This window comes from Coturnix japonica, chromosome 2, assembly GCF_054131305.1.
Source record: "Coturnix japonica strain WE chromosome 2, WE-NBRP24, whole genome shotgun sequence".
NCBI classification, from domain to species: domain Eukaryota; kingdom Metazoa; phylum Chordata; class Aves; order Galliformes; family Phasianidae; genus Coturnix; species Coturnix japonica.
Window position 1 is genome coordinate 135,299,143 of NC_140664.1, and position 16,790 is coordinate 135,315,932.

At 40.6% G+C, this 16,790-nt stretch overlaps 1 protein-coding gene across 2 annotated transcripts in view; it reads right to left on the reverse strand.

Moving 5' to 3' along the window:
- Positions 1-13,930, reverse strand: part of DLEC1 (DLEC1 cilia and flagella associated protein) — a 32,036-nt gene extending 18,106 nt beyond the window's left edge. For both annotated transcript variants that reach the window (XM_015852911.3, XM_085539060.1), the window contains exons 1-16: positions 13,531-13,930; positions 13,308-13,448; positions 12,178-12,334; positions 11,559-11,669; positions 10,380-10,564; positions 9,480-9,700; positions 9,142-9,223; positions 8,657-8,744; positions 7,693-7,866; positions 7,032-7,168; positions 5,777-5,869; positions 4,485-4,575; positions 3,749-3,908; positions 2,110-2,302; positions 707-765; positions 19-193 (exon numbers count right to left, since the gene is read on the reverse strand). In XM_015852911.3, the coding sequence (XP_015708397.2) occupies positions 19-193; positions 707-765; positions 2,110-2,302; positions 3,749-3,908; positions 4,485-4,575; positions 5,777-5,869; positions 7,032-7,168; positions 7,693-7,866; positions 8,657-8,744; positions 9,142-9,223; positions 9,480-9,700; positions 10,380-10,564; positions 11,559-11,669; positions 12,178-12,334; positions 13,308-13,448; positions 13,531-13,563 (2,100 nt within the window). In that variant the 5' untranslated portion in view covers positions 13,564-13,930. The remainder of the gene's footprint in view (positions 1-18; positions 194-706; positions 766-2,109; positions 2,303-3,748; positions 3,909-4,484; positions 4,576-5,776; positions 5,870-7,031; positions 7,169-7,692; positions 7,867-8,656; positions 8,745-9,141; positions 9,224-9,479; positions 9,701-10,379; positions 10,565-11,558; positions 11,670-12,177; positions 12,335-13,307; positions 13,449-13,530) is intronic.
- Between the last annotated feature and the right edge of the window lie 2,860 nt (positions 13,931-16,790).

The window sequence follows — 16,790 nt, forward strand, 5'->3', positions numbered from 1 at the left end:
TGTGAAGAGCAAACAAACCTTAAATGTCCTTCTGACATTCACACCAAGAAAGCTTTCTCCGGGGATGATAACAGCATACGGCTCCAGAAGAAGCTGAAATGGCTCCGTGGATCCTTTCACTTCTATGTCCAGTCCTATTACATCCTCTGCTGTGTATTCTGGGATGTTCTGGAGCATTCTCTCCTTTGCTAAACTTCAGGAGGAAATGTGGTAGAATTATCAACTGTTCAACTTGGTGCCATCTTTTAATTGCTGGACCAGAAAGTGCAATAGAAGCAAAAGCTTCTCCACCAAAGACTGCTGGAGTACAGTAAACCCAGGTTGGGAGCAATTAACAACAGGAAGAATTCCAGCAGTCTTTTAACATGCTCTGTCCCAGTATGTTCATGGATTGAATATGTAAGTCATTGGCTGCTGTGACAAACAGCAGTAAGAAAAGCTGATGGAAATCTCAGCACAAAGCATAGGAAACTAACAGAGAAATGACACTAGTATCTTTCCAAGAGAGTTGCAGCCTTAGTTAGGGCTAAGGCATGTGTTCAGGCAAGAGGGAAGACTGAGATATGCTGTTTGTACCACTGTTGGCTGTGCATACAAAATCCTTTATGACTGTCAGTCCACCATAACTAGAAAGATACAGAACCTGAGTGATGTAATGCAATAGCATAACTAAAATGTGGCTGGAAAATACTGATTCTCAGCTTACCTCGGTGGTTCTGGGATGTCCCTCAGAACCAGCTGTATCACACTGTGGTAAATCTTCAGCTGTACAGGTAAAGAAAGGATTTTATTCTCAAGTAATTGGCTATGATGAGAATACAGAAAAAAAAATGAGATGAAAACGGAGTTTACATTTAAATGATGAACAATCATTGCTGAGATCCTAAACTCTGATAAAACTGTGTTGAAAATCTAAAGGTACTGAAAGAAAACATGTTTGACTGCAAAACACGAAGCCAAGATTCTGATCTCATGCTATGGTATGGTTCCAAGAAAAACACTCCTTTTTGACACGCTAGTTATTATCTCCCTGGTATATTGCATACTGCACACAAACATCTGCAAATACTCTGCAAATGAAGATTAGCATTGCTGTGCTAACAGAAGTTGCTTTAGCCACTTCAGGACGTTTAACTTACTTGGCCACCAATTGAATTTTGAATAAAAAAACATCATTTTTGCCATGATGGGATAAAGAAGATACCTCCTGTATTCACACAATCACAGAGGCAGGCCTTAAATCTGAATGGTTTTGCAGGGGATTTGTGTGTTTATAGAGAGATATTGATCTGAGGGTAGATATAAGCTTCAAATATTTGTGTTAATAAATTAAAATCTTAAAAATACCATTAATATATTTTCATATTAACTCACTGAAGTGTTTTCTTATAAGCTGATTTCTCTCCCTCACTTATTTGAGGCATTCCTATGTCTGTCAATCACCACAACATGGAATATTCGTACTCTTGGGTTTACTTTGGATCAAGTTTCTTTAAATGCAGTGAGCTCATACTCCTTATTTACAAGGATGAGAGAACAGAAACGAAGACAGACATCCATCAGTACAGCTGCACTCAAACATCACTGCACCCTCCACCACAGCTGCATATCATCACTTCTACGACAAAGGCTACTGCTAGAACTTCACCACAGAGCTGTTCTCTGGACCCTTCTCAGCCTGAATAAGCTATAACTGAAAAGAGCTGAGATCATCAGTTTGCTACCAAAGACAATTTGGGCTGTGGTAGACATAGGGCAGATCCCCAAAGCAGCTCAGTGCAGACCCAAAGTATCAGGTCAGTGTGAAGGAGCTGGTAGAGTGGTACAAATGGCAGCTTTACCAGCCAGCACAGCTGCAGCTAAAAGGATGCGTCCACAGTCTCAGTCTAAACTTAATTCTGTCCAACCAGTACCAAAAATCACATGAGATCAGAAGCTGCCTCATGCTTTGCAGTCAAAATATGTTTTCTTTTAGTTTTGAATACTGTTTATTAGAGCACAGGACCAGCTAATTGCATTTAATTCACAAAGTTGCACGGCAAGGCTTTTATGACTTGCATAAAAACACACAGCTGGAGTTTGTAGCTAGGAAGGAATCACAAACCATACCTCCTGTGGAGTGTAAGTGAGAGTAAAGTCATGATCAGCGTGGGGAAGCAGAACTCCCCACTCAGGACTCAGGGAGAAAGCCGACTCCATCTCTTGCTTGTATTCAGGTGTCACGATGCATTCAGTTTCTCCTGGCACTACTGGTTGCAGATTGGGCTTTATTATCTGCCAGTAAAAAGGAAGTTCGACGTGGCTACAAAAAGATGGAGAAAGAAAAGAATAAAACCATCATTAAAAGAAAAATAAGATGCTGAGAGAATTTTGGCAGAAGACTTTCAGTTACTTTTTTAATGTAGCTAATTCCTCTCTCTAGAATTGCAGGGGATTACAGCTGCCAGTGCTTGTGAGCTACCAAGCTGACAAGACAGCACAGGAAGAGTATGTATATTCTACAGAGAGCACGCTAATATATTGAAGGAAGTTACGCATGTATATTTATACAAGAGGTTTTAATGCTTTATTACTTTAAGCTCAAGGAGGGAAGGTTTAGATTAGATGTCAGGGGGAAGTTCTTTACAGAGAGAGCGATGAGGTGCTGGAACAGGCTGCACAGAGAGGCTGTGGATGCTCCATCCCTGGAGGTGTTCAAGGCCAGGTTGGATGGGGCCCTGTGCAGCCTGGGCTGGTATTAAATGTGGAGGTTGGTGGCCCTGCCTGTGGTGGTGGGGTGTTGGAACCTTATGATCCTTTGGGTCCCTTCCAGCCCAGGCCACTCTATGATGATTTTATGATTTATGCTATTTGTCATGTAATACAACTTTTAAGGAACACTAAAAGTCTATTTTCAAGAATTTGAAATCAACAGGACCATTCCTTCTGATATCAGCATGTTTGCATTGGATCACTGCTAATGATCTGCATAACATTCTGAATTTAATCCAAACACAAGGTCTGGTTTGTAACATGTCAACAAACTGGGGCTCCAGCGAAGATTACAGCAGTAATCCAGAAAATGTTGCTTAACTGGGTTGTTTCAGAAGAAGTAAATCCCATGGGATGAGTTCATGGGTTTTCAAACCTTGTTCATTTTGGCCTTAGGAAGCGGGGAAAGGACAGTGGGGTTTCAAAATGAAAATAATGACCAAAAACTGAACAATTCCTTGTATCACTTTCTCTAGCATCGTTAAGTTTTCTCTTTACTGAGTTCAGTCTAAGACTGACCAGGTTTGTTTAACACAAATCTAATACCCTGGTAAATGCTGTCATGATCCTGAAGCAGAGAAAATTCTTTAGGACATGGAAATGGACAGAGAGTCACATCCTTCATTAGATACAGCATCTAGTTCACCAAGTCATACTTATGCCCAAACAACACTCTGTTCTGGCATATATTCTTTGACTTCAAATAGAGTTTATATTTAAATACATACTGTACAAATACACATTGTAGACATGAAAAGTTAGATGAGGTAAAACCTATCTGGATGACCCTCTTAAATACTTCCTGTCATCGTCCTTGTCTTAGAATCATATCCTTGAACCTTAATTATTATGCAATGAAGCAAAAAGCAACAAAGCTTCTGCACAAAGTTCAATGAGCTCATGAAGACTTCTGCAGTTTAAGTGTGGTGTCACAAATGGGATCCCTACCAGTATGTTCCAACTGCAGAACGTTCTGCTATTACTAGTGGTTACGTACGTAGAGTTTCTTAAAACCAGGTTCTTCTTTGTGGTGGTGTGTGGGTTCTGGGGCTCAAACTGTATGATGTGCTGAGTCACATCAGTGACTTCACCATGTTCAGAGCTGCTTTCTCCACCTGTAACACGCAAAAGCTCCAGAGCTATCAGCTGTCCAACCCCTGGAAGAAATAAATAGGTATTACTGTCCACCATCTGGCTATTAACTTTGCTCATATTACTCATTAACACCAAATACCATCAGTGGCCATTACTGATTATATCTTGATTGTGTATGGTGTTTCCTCAACTTTCAGAGCTCAGTACAGTGTTTTCCTGATGTTTTGATTATCACCATCTATCAGTTAAGATCCTCGCTTTATGAACTTAACAGATTTGGATTTCATGGCCACAGCCTCCGCTCATTTACATCAGCATTGTTTCATTGAAGACAGCTGAGTGTTTGCCATGGTTGATCATGTGGCTCCCCAGCATTTTGAGCAGTATAATAAGAAGCAGCAGCAAAAGGTTTATTAAAAATTTCTGAATGAAATACCTGTAGTGAGGTATTGTCTGGATCTGAAATTAAGCCTAATGTCACAGTACTCACAATTTAAACTGGTTTCATTAGTCAACCAAAGACTGCCCATCCCTTCTTAACCCAAGATATGCCTCAGATTTGCTTCACACCCATATGTCCATTGACCACCACTAATGTTATGAGGACCTGCAGTGTTAGGAGGGCATTAGGAACAAACCTGTGACTGTAACATCCTTGACCTGGCAGTTGTCACAAACAATGGTGTATGTTTGTTGTGAGGCTCCTGGTACAGAAGGGAAAAACACTACCTGAAAGAGAGAAGGGTAATAGTAACATTCATAACTGACTTTTCTCCAGGAAGTCATAAACTTCAATTTATAACTGCTCATTAACAGGCAATCCTTGTGATTAATGACTTCATAATCCTACATTTGCAATAACAGTAAATAATCCTACATTTACAAGAAGCAGACAGAGCCAAGTTCACTTAACATAGACCCAAAAGAAATAGGTACCTTCTGGGCAACTATACCTACATATGTGTATCTGGCTGGTGACCACAGGCTGCCTTTCTAGTCACCGGAGTTGGGGGCAGTTTATTACATTAATCATACAAACTGCACCCTCACAATCAGTTCTGTCCTCCTTGAGCAAAGCCAATGCTGCCTGTAAAGCTCCAGCAGTGTGAGCAGGGCGAGCTGTTGTGTGCCCTTCCTGAGATTCACTTAAGAAAAGAAAGATTCAGGTCCCAAACTGCACAACCTTTGGCTCTGGTACTGCGTGCCTTGTTTTTTTCTGTTATCCATTAATTCATGCAAATCTAACATGTTAAATCCAGCTCCTCTTACTTTTCCACATATGTGGCCCTCCTGAAGCACTGCAGCTGGGAAGTGAGAAGAGGAAATAACTCCTTCCCTCTGCCTACACCTGCATGACATGCTGCTTTTAGCAGCAGCCAAGAGGGACTTGAGAAAGGCAAGGCTGGAGGCTGGCTGCTCTCCCTGTAACATTCATCCTCTCCCCATAGTGGTGCAATGATAAAACATGGCTGTTGGTGAAAGCAGATGTGGCAGCCTGCACAACTGCTGCAGGATCGTTTTGAGTAAACAGCAGAGCAGAAATGAAAGATTTGTACCTGCTGCTCCATGCTGAAATAATTTGTTTTCCAAAATATGAAAGCTCTCAAAGGAAAAATGTCTTGGACTGAATGTCCCAGCTGGAGTAAAATAAGGACTTCCGTGTTCTTTGATTCCTGTTTTCTCTAACAGGGTTCTTTGAATGGGGAGAATCTGGCTGATCTCTGAATAGGTAAGAAAGACTTAGAAGCTATAATGAAAGACCCTTCAGTAGGGCTCATGGATTCAATTCTTCCAGAAGAATTCCACAAAAGGTCTTAATCATTTTTTGTTCATACAAACTCAAATTTGCAGGATCCAGATCTCATAAAATGATGCTGTTTTTCTAACATATTATAAAGTACAAACACTTTCCATAGCAATATTTACTAACCTCCACTGTTGTACTTTGCCCTGGAGCTAGCTCAAAAATACCAGGAGAGATCCCAAATGGATCGTGTATCACAGAACGACAAGTGGCAACAGCCTAAGAGGTTTCAGGAGGGAAAAATAAATAAGAAGAAAAGATTAAATTCAATCAGCTTGTTGTTTTCACAATAAATGGTTGCTTAAAATAGGAAGTATACATCACTTTTCTACCCCCTCCCATTTCACACATCCCTAAAGTATGTGGCTTAAGTATAGGGCTTAGCTAGAATAAGCACTCCATGTTTTCTAATTACCTTGGTGAAAGCAAAAGGAAGAAGGGTGCTGTCTCCAAAGACAAATGTTCATGTCGGGAGCTCTAACACACTTCATCACAGAAGAAACCTATAGCTTTGGAGAACTGGAGCTTGATAATCTTTAAGATCCCTTCCAACCTAAGCCATTCTATGAAATAGTTATGCCTGAGCATAGGAGATGTATCTGTTTCAATGTGCTTTTGTCTCTGAGCTGTATCTGCAGTATTTCAGGAGGGATAACCTAGCACATCAGGTATTCCAATGGCTTTCTCTTGCAACACATGAAAGGCCAGTCCACCAGTCACATTTTGTCTTTGTCCACACCACTCAGACACTGTTTTGTGATGGTAAGCTAAAGAAAAAGCAATATTGAAGTGGACTCTTAGGGCCTGCAGGTGCAGCCAGGTCAATAAGTGATATTTTTGGTGGGCAGGAAAATAGCTCAAGCAATGCTAGAATTGGTTGTATTTCTATTCCCTTTATGAGAAATAAATTGACCACTCCTCCCAGAGGAGAGTCAGAGTGCAAGCAGGAGGAGGACAGCCAGGGAGACTGGGATGGAGAATAAATGTGAAGGAATGCAACAGTACAGATGTATCCAGTAAGGCCTTCAGACTTTGGTGCTAGTACACCATCATCATCTCCAAAGTCTTCACAGCAGAGCACCAATACCATACCACGTCCAGGGACAGTGACCTCAAGTTGCACCATGGGAGGTTTAGGTTGGATATCAGGAAAAACTTCTTTACATAAAGGGTTGTTAAGCACTGGAATGGACTTCCCAGGGAGGTGGTTGAGTCACCATCCCTGGATGTGTTTAAAAACACAATGTGGTGCTCAGGGATGTGATTTAGCTGAGGGTTGTTAGGATAGTATGGTTAGATTGTGGTTAGACTTGATGATCTTTAAGGTGTTTTCCACCCTGTGAAATTCTATGATTCTGTGATGTTCCTTCTCATCACTCACCCTGAAATTAGGAGGTGGCCAGGCCTCCTGTGGCATTATGCAGAACTTCCCAGTGCTAAATCCCTCATTCCTGCACAAAATCACTGTTACTTTTACTCCTCCAACAAGGCAGAAACCACAGTCTATAATATGAGGCACTGCAATGAGGAACACAGAAAATCAATTGTACACAGACAGTGAAGGGTAGCAGATGGCAATCAGTTCTTAAACAACTTTTTAAAGACAACACTGCTACACATGAGTATATCATCCTAAAAAGCCTTACACTCTTTCCATTTGAAAGTTAAACGGTATGAGTTGTGTATTTATGCATTCATCTTACATTTTAATGGTGATTCATACTAAAAAACTCCTTAATATTTACAGCTAGAAGTTGAGGGATTGACATGATATAATCCTAGAAGAGTTGTTCCTGCTCATTTCTCCAGTACAGTGAAAAAAATGAGCTCCATGTGGCACGTACAAAGAACTGATTGACAGGATTGCATGTTAATAGCTAAGAAATCTATTAGGAGTGAAAATGAGATGGATGTCAAAATGCAGAAAAAGCATTGCCAAGTTTCTCCACATTTGTTTTGCAACATAAAATTGGAAACAGTCAAATAATAATAAAAAAAATCCATTTAAAAGAAGGGAAATGTAAGAACTGGACATTACTGACATGTTAGGATTGGAGGTGGTCTTTTAGCTTGAATCGGGATCAGAAGAGGATCTGATACTTGAGACTCCACTAATATATGATCTTCATAATTTGCTAGACTTTCAGGAACAAATCGGACTGTATACTGGCATGTCATCCCAGGAGCAATCATTCCTCCCTTTCCTGGAAATTTTCCTTGGGGAAAAAAAAAATGCAAAGAAGTAAAAAATCACAACCTCCCAAAGCTGGCGTGGGTTTTCATGATCACGAGTCTCTCTGGAAAGGTGCCTGTAACCTCTCCCCATGCCTAGGTCAAGCTCATAAAAACCACCAAGGACCTGTCAATGCAATCTGTGTATATGTCAAGCACTGAACATAGAAGAAAATTTTTGGGTCTGAAATACGCTTCTTATAAGTACAGAAATAAAATGAGAAGAAGCATGGACATATTACCCAGTTTCCCTCTGCTGTAAAACAACAAGGTTTAACAATTTAACTTTGAAACATTCCTCCAATGCTTTGACCAAGATACAACAATTCCTTAGGAAGTCTAATCTCATGCCTGGATAAACTGCTGTAGGAAGGATATTTTAATTGCTCTTCCTCAACCGAATCTTCTTTGCTGCAGCTTAAGTAGTTTCTTGGCTTCTCATCACACTACTTTCAATGGACACTAAATCCTAGATGAGTTTTGGCTAAGCCTCAGTCTAGATATTCCACAGATACATGTCCATCTGATTTTAATATTAATCTTTTCAAATAATTCATTAGGCCTTTTGAATCTGCTTTTGAGTTGCATGCAAATGGTCCTAGGAATGCACAACATCATACAGTTTCTAAAGAACTGAGCAGGTCATTGTTCTATCCCTTGCACTACGCATAGCTGAACAAAGCATAGAGCTTCTGGAAACCCTTGGTTGGAGCAGATCCATTAGATCTTTTAAGTAAGTTTTATTATATTAAAGGCAGTAAAAAGAACACTTACCTGGCCCAATGGCAAATACTGAAGTAGAGGGAGGAATAACTCTTATGCAGTGACATGTTGAAGTGATGTTCTGTAGCTCTACAGTTATCTTCATTTAAAAAGAAAATACAATACTACATTGTGTTTATTGTCACTCATTATAATGGTTGTAGTTCCCTGCTGCTTTGCTAGTAGTACCTCATTTATCATCAAGACAGGCCTAAAAATCAGGAATACTGCATAAGCTGAAATGGATCTTTTTGCTTAATTTATTCCATGAAGTCTCTGTCAAACACAACCAAAACCAAGTAGAGATTGGAAAAAGTTCTCTTTAGTTACTGTTAGTTGCATGTGTGAAAGAATATCTTGAAGGAAGCTAAAGGGTCATGAAATCTCAGTTTTCTGTTGAGCTGTGGGATGCCAAATGATTGGGTGAAATACCCTGATCATGGCAGGACAAAATGCTTCCCAGTGGCCCAGCAAATTCCCCACAAAGAAGTTCTCACCTCATAAACCTGGCCAATTTCATAATCCGAGAACAAAACAGTAGGTGGGTTGACAAGAAACACAGGAACAAATGAAGTATTGCTGAAAAAAAGAAAAAAGGAAGGAAGGAAGGGAATTACATTATTTTACTGCCTGGTTCTTTAAATATTGATAAAATGAACATTTTCTAAGTGTATACTCTAGGAAAAAAAAAATCAGAATGTCATATAGACATACTCTGTTTCATAAGAGGCCATATATTTAGCTTAAAAAATCTGTGTGTAAATCCAAAGTAATTCCATATTGGAGCTCTCTGGGGTTTCCAGATCAGAAGCAAAAAAATGTAGACATTGCTTACCCCGTGTTACATTCTGCTTCTCTGCTGCTTATGATTTGATCCACCTGTCCTTGAGACATGACAAGAGATTTGCCTCCATGAAGAGCATTCGGTGGGAAGAAGCGGGGATTCTTCAGAAAATTCCGTCTTTTCTCAAGCTTGGCAAAGTAAGCACATGCTTCTTCTTTCTCTGCCATGCATGTATCGCCTTTCCAGTTTGCCTTCCGTGAGGCACTAGATTTCTTTGAAAAACAAACAGACCATGATGCAAAATTTAACACCGAAACTCTGAGGACAACGGAAAATAAAATTGTACATGACTTATGAAAGCATCAAAAATTGAAATAAAAATATATTTCTCTTTTCATAGAATCATAGAATGGCCCGGGTTGAAAAGGACCACAATCACGATCTGATTTCAACCCCCTTCTATGTGCAGGGTTGCCACCCACCAGACCAGGCTTCCCAGAGCCACATCCAGCCTGGCCTTGAATGGCTCCAGGGATGGGGCATCCACAGCCTCCTTGGGCAACCTGTTCCAGTGCATCACCACCCTCTAGGTGAAAACTTCCTCCTAATATCCAACCTAAACCTCCCCTGCCTCATTTTAAAACCATTCCCCCTTGTCCTATCACTGTCCACCCTCGTAAACAGCCATTTTCCCTCTGTTTATATGCTCCCCTCAAGTTTTGGAAGGCCACAATGAGGTCTCCCCAGAGCCTTCTCTTCTCCAAGCTAAACAAGCCCAGTTCCCTCAACCTTTCTTCATAGGGGCAATGCTCCAGACTAGTTCTTAGCAGACCAAAGAGAAGAAATTCTGGAGCCAAATCAGTAATGCACAGACATTCACTTTTTGTTCCAGGATTAGCAATAGGTCCTACAATTCTGACAGACTAAAACCAATAGATCTGTAAAATGTACCTTACTGGTCTTTTTGCTCTGGTGGTAAGAGTCTGGAGTTGAAGGCAGAGTTGTTGTGGGTAAAGATACACTTGGCAGACGACCAGATATTTTCTGGAGGTGCGCAGACATCTGGTCGCGTGAGTCTGAGGAAATGCACTTCTTAGAACGAAATGTCCCTTTGAGGTAGCCAGGTTCTGATTTTGCTGCAATTCAGAGGAAAATGTAATTTTGAATGAGAGGAACATGAATGATAAGCATTTGTTCTAAGCACAGACGTATGAGTTTATCTTGGTCTTGGCAATGGTAAAATGATACCCTCCAAATCCTCTCAAATTTCATTTGTATTTATAGCTTATTTTGCACATATGAAACATAATCATAATAAAACTTTTATAAGTATCAGTTAAATGAGCTACGTAGAAAGAAAGCTCTATTACTATCAGAAAGCTGTTTTAATCTTACAAGCGAGACTTGAAATGAGTGTCTTGTTGGATTTGCAATAAGTTCTATATGATGGTCAAATGAGAGTCAGAAAATTGACATAAACAAGATGGATCGTTTCAATCCATGCTCCTATTCTTCAACAAGGAAATTGCCAGCTTGGGAGGATACTTGAAGGATTTAGATTATTGGCTTTGTTTTGAATTACAGTGGGTTAACAACCCAAATCTTGGAATTCGTGATTAAACAGGTTAGTGTGAAAGGCCATGAAGAAGTCTTGATGTTGTTCCAAAGATTTCTTTAATTTGAAAATTAAACTGAAATATTGACTAATCAGAAAATTTTAATCTCAACCTGTAGAATTCAGTTTTATCTCATTGAAAATGCTTTTTACCTTGGCATGACCACTTCTCTACTTCGTATACAACATGTGTTTACAGCAATGTGCAAACAAAACTGAATAGAGGCAGAGAAGTTACAATGAAGACTGAACTGCAAACAAATATGTGACTGCCATTAAATTTAAACTTACGAACCCATTAATTCCAGAGGACAACAATTTTAATTTACCAATTTTATTTAGACACTGTCCCTTTAATACCCTTCAGGCCATTTTACACTCTTAAAGCAGAAGGAATTTTGATATAAGAATTTATTTATCTATATAAGTATACTCAGATCTGCTGTGTCCTCCAATGCTTCAGTTCACGTAGGTTGTTCTAAAATGTCCCAGTTATTCTCTGTTGTAAAAGTTACCTTTTGGTGCTCTAGTAACAGGTACTTTATCAGTGATGTAATCATCAGGGCAGGCCAAATGATTTTTTCTGAGAAGTTCATTATCCACAATCCACCTAAAAGAAGATTCCCCTACAACAGCAAAAGATGAAAACAAAGATAAGCACTAAAGCGTAGCCCCTGAAAGTCAACCCAAATTTCTGCTCTCTTTTTAAGTCGCTATCAGGCAATATTTTTGGATAAATAAACAGTCTAGTTTTGTTTACACGTGCACATCCAATATGTGGACATGCATCTCCACAGTTTTAAGTTCAGTTCAAACTCAGCTGTTCAGCCAACAGGGAAACATTTGATCTTTGCTACATAGCAAGGTGTGTATGTTTGTTGTAAGTTAGGTGGGTAAGCCACTGACAGCGAGTTTAATACCTTGAAAACAACCTGGTCATTTCATTTCTAACAGTGTTAAGCAGATGTTAACCTTGAATCTCTGCACAAAATCAAAGTTGCTCTGTTGATGTAAAGCCAAACTGGAAGCACATGAGCCTCATGTCAGTCCCATCACTGATTTCAGACCAATGCTGTGTTAATCTCTTTGTACTACATGCACATATTGAGGAGGGAGTATTTCCAGAATCCTTACCTGATGGTAATCCCATTTTGTGGAAGTGTTTCCCAGCATCTCTCTTAAGCAAATTTATGGCCCTTTCTTCTTCAGCTTTTGCTTGAGCCTGTGCCTGAATGATGTTCTCTTCTACTCTATCAGCTTCTGCCAGTCGGCGGTTATACTCTGCTACAAGCTGTCATAGGCAAGGGTGAACATAGAGAAATAACTGTAATTTAACCTGTCACAAATAAATATTAAACATCTCCTTACAGATAAATGTTTTCTGTTTGACTGAGTGGTAGATAGAGAGCTTGGTAAAACATCATTAATTCACAAGAACAAATCGTCATGCTAAAACACTTTCGTTGCTTTCATTTAACTTGATCTGGTTTAAGAAGCAGTATCCAACTGCTCATGTATCAACAAGAATATGTGAAAGATGAGGAGAAATGTGTGTCATTTACCTCAGTTGGTGTCAGAGCACTTGCAGCCTGTTTGTGAGTTTTTCATTGAGCTTTTATGCCGCAAGATGTAACCACTTGACTGATTTTTGTTTATATCAGAGTGGGCAGGATGAGTTCAGCTAAAATTACACACATTTTCCAATCCTGCCTATTGTGGGTTCCCTCCACTGTCAGTGGAATCCAACGGATCAGACAGATTGTGCCCTAAAAGTGCCCTATTTATTTTCTGGAAATATAGGAAAGCCTTGGGTGACAAGTTCAGCTGTCATACATAAGTAGGAGACATGTACTGTCAGCTGAAATAAATTGTGGTCAGGCTGACAGCTTCAGAAATCAGTATTCACATACATTACTGAGAATGTGCTGTGACCACTCATGTAGTCATTTGTTAATGTACTCAGATTTACTTTCTTCTATTTTACAGAAGATCTCAAAATTAATTATGGAGTCGTAGAATCATTAAGGTTGGAAAAGTCATCTGTGGTCACCGAGTCCAACCATCACCCCAGCCCCACCATGTCCACTGACTTCGTCCCTCAGCCCAATGATCCATCATCAATTTGTGCATCATCATCATGGAGAGGCCGTGATAACCTTCTCTGTATCACCCCTGTTTTAATATAGGTGAGTTTGAATCCAGCACAAAGTAACAAGAAGTAACGTGAGCAGAGCTCCAAACTCTGCCTTGTTGTTGACTTGTACCTTCTGCAGCTCCTCTGTAAAGGCCTTTTGATAAGCATCATCTCCTCCTCGGGGCTTGAGCCAGTTCACCTCTATGTCCGCCCCTACAACATCTCCAGTGTACAGGTCCTTAAAGGTGCTGCTCAGCAAGTGGGAGATGTCCTGAGGAGAGGACACGAGGAGATGAATGTTTAAAGCCCATGTGTGTATGGAAGAAGAGCTCTATGTACCCACCAGACATTACCTGTGAGTGGGCAGAGGGGCTGCGTTGCGCCATGTTGGCCTCCACTGCCCAGAGACCATAGCTGCCCGTTGCCAAGCGACCACGCCGACATTGAGAGCCAGGCCTACCCCAGGCGTAGCATGAGGAACCCTGGCCCAGGGTGGGACATGAGGGATGAACCCCCCAGGCTGTTCCTTCCTCCTCACCAGACGTCCTTCTCAGCAGCAGCTCCGTTTTTATTCATGGCCACGTTAAGCAGAGCGGTTGATGTAGCACCACATCCTCCGCGATGCACTCATACAGCCTTTCTGCCCTTCGGCTTGTTTCTGCCTCCTCCTTCACTATCAACCTGAAAAGTCATCCATCTTCCCCTCGGCCTGCACTAATGTCATGGCTGTGTACGCTGGTTGCTAACAACATCTGCTTGAGTGGGTGATATTTCCTTAGAAACCGGCCTTGCGTAGCGCTTTGTGTTTGCCCGGCCTCCTCTCTTTATTCTTTTATTTTCATTCCCCTGCACCGTGCTGGGAGTGAAAGAAGCCAACCATGGCGGATTGCGGGGCTTCTTCCTCACTGTCAGGGCAGCCGGTGTGCTACTGCCCTCTGATGGCCTCCTAACTAGGTTGGAATATCCCTATTTTGACACGTTTCCATATCAGAATTCCAGCTTTTCTCATCACGTGCTGTTATAATTAATCATAACATCCGTTTGCTCGCTGTTAATAAAACCCAGCATTATTATTATTATTTTCTTTTAAAGAATTAATTCCTGGCCTTTCAGAAAGCCACAGAGCAGTGGCAGTAAAGCAGATGTTTTTATGAGCTGCACACAGTCATTTCCCACTGGTTTACTTTTGGTCAGATCTCTGTTTTTATGCTGTCATCTCATATAAAATCTAAAATTACATGCCACTGTTCCTCTGTAAAGCTATTTAATTGGCTTATATATTCACTTTTCCATATCGTAGAATCACAGAATCTCATGGAATGGCTTGGGTTGGAAGAGACCTCAAGGATCATCAAGCTCCAAACCTCCTGCCACAGGCTGGACTGCCAGCCTCCATATATAATACCAGACCATATGAACACTATAAAGTACAGCTTGCATTTATATCACCCACTTTATGACTATTACTTCAAAAGTCTGAAGAGGGTCTTGTACATTAAAACTCCAAACAGAAACTTTACATTTACAAATATGCATGTCCAAATATGAACCCTTTCTCTAACTGCTATGCATGATTTCTTCCCAACATTTCAATTGGAGGAACTAAAGTACTGTGCTGAAGTCTGGATTTTCTCACTCTTTCCATTTTTCATCACGTTCATATTACTTTTCTATATTTGTTTTGTTCAGACTCTCCTGATGTTCCCCATACACCCCTTGTTATCCCACCAGGACCTTTAGATGATCAGTTGTTGTCTATGCTTTCTTCTAGTAGTAATGTGTTGTCAAAGGCTCCTTCCTGTTGTAACCTGACAGAATCACCTCACACACGTGGTGATTTGATCAGGTGTCCGGGTCCCAAATGACACTATGGACAAGGCAAGCAAAGGTCCTTCATTTTGCTTCTTAGCTTTGCAAGACTGAGAGTAAGAAAGCATATCTGCCTATACAATAGCTGAATGTGACTTGAATGCAATCAAGCAGCTCAAGTACTTAATAAATGATGATGTGTGCATACCTATATTGCAGACTTGAACTCTATCTTGTGCTTTTTTAACGAAGATAACAAGTTCCATATCAGTTTTATTTACCTTCCTCATATTTAATCAATATCACAAATGTTATGACCCAGGTCTGTATGTTGGTCAGTATAGTTTTGATCTGTTTTAAAGCAGCGCTTGACCAGCTATAAACTTAACTTGCTGTTGACATGTATTAATTAAATATCTAAATATGACTGGACTAATAACAATGGAATGATATCTTCTGCACAGGAAGGACTGCCCTGTTTTGCATATTTTATCATCCAGGTATCAAAAAAAAAAACAACAAAAAAACAAAAAAACAAAACCATATTTCCAATTATTTCTATTTTGTCATTAAAGCCTCATTTTTGGGTTTGGGTCTTCACAACAAGATTCCCACCAGCTCTTTGATGAATGATTCCCTTTGATGTTGCTGCCCTCCAGCGGTCTTGTTAAGCTTTCCACGTATCAAGGAAAGCTTTGAAAAACACTATACTAAATCTTCGTCCTGATCAGATCATGGAGCAGGCAAAAATACTTCTGTCATCTCAGACTGACATCTTCTCTTACCTGTATATTGGGTAAGGTGTGTCTATTCTGCACACTGGCAAAACCATGCATTATCCCATAATTACTGCGGAACCAAATGCAATCAAAGAGGAATCGCTGGAATTCAGGACTCCATTGAATGTTGCAGTGCACATCTGGAAATGAAACTAGAGCCAACAGCCTGACTTGAACAGGCAAGTTGGAGGCGGGTAGCCAACCTCTCAGGTGAAAAATGCTGAACAGCTCAGTTTCTTCCATTACACTTCTTCAAAACTTCAACTTCTGCCAAAGTTCTGGGTTTGGTTTTGGTTTTTTTCTTCCTTCAGATGTTCTAGTTAGTTTAAAGCTTCATTTCTTACTGATCTCACCTTGCTCACCATACTGAGGTCATCTCCAATTCTCTTTCAGGTAGTTAAAATTAACCTGTGACTGGAAGCCCCACCAGGATATTCTATCCACCATTTTCTCCCAGAACATCTCATGCGGTGTTATTTTGTGGCTGTCTCTTGATGTGAGTCAGCCCTTTCACTCGTTTCCTGTTTACACCTTCCGTGTCTTTAAGCCTCACTCTGTTTCCCACACCTCTCTCCTGTATCTACAAGCCCGTCCTTCACTAAAACACGTTGGTGAGTGCTGCTGTACTTCTGCTGGAATGCTTAAGCTGTAATTTCACTCAAGCCACACGGGATCCTACAAACAGACACACCCAGCATGTAGGAGAAGCATGTGGAAAATGCATCCACAAAGGAGTCATTCCTTTCTGACAGTGTCTGGGCAGACACGTCACTCTGTAATTAAACAGGGTCCCTCTACACAGGGATGCAACTGGAGTGTGCAGTGCTGGTATGGTACTGGACCCAGAACAAGAGGAGTCTATGGAAGCTAAGAATAAAAGCAGCCTGTAGCTCACCACCTACATCTAGACTCACCACCCTAAATCTGTCTTCTGCTTCTGGATGTGCCTTTGTTTCCCAAATTATCCATCCCATTGAGACAGGAGAGTGTGAGGGATGGTGGTGTCCTCAGGGCATGAAGAGCCT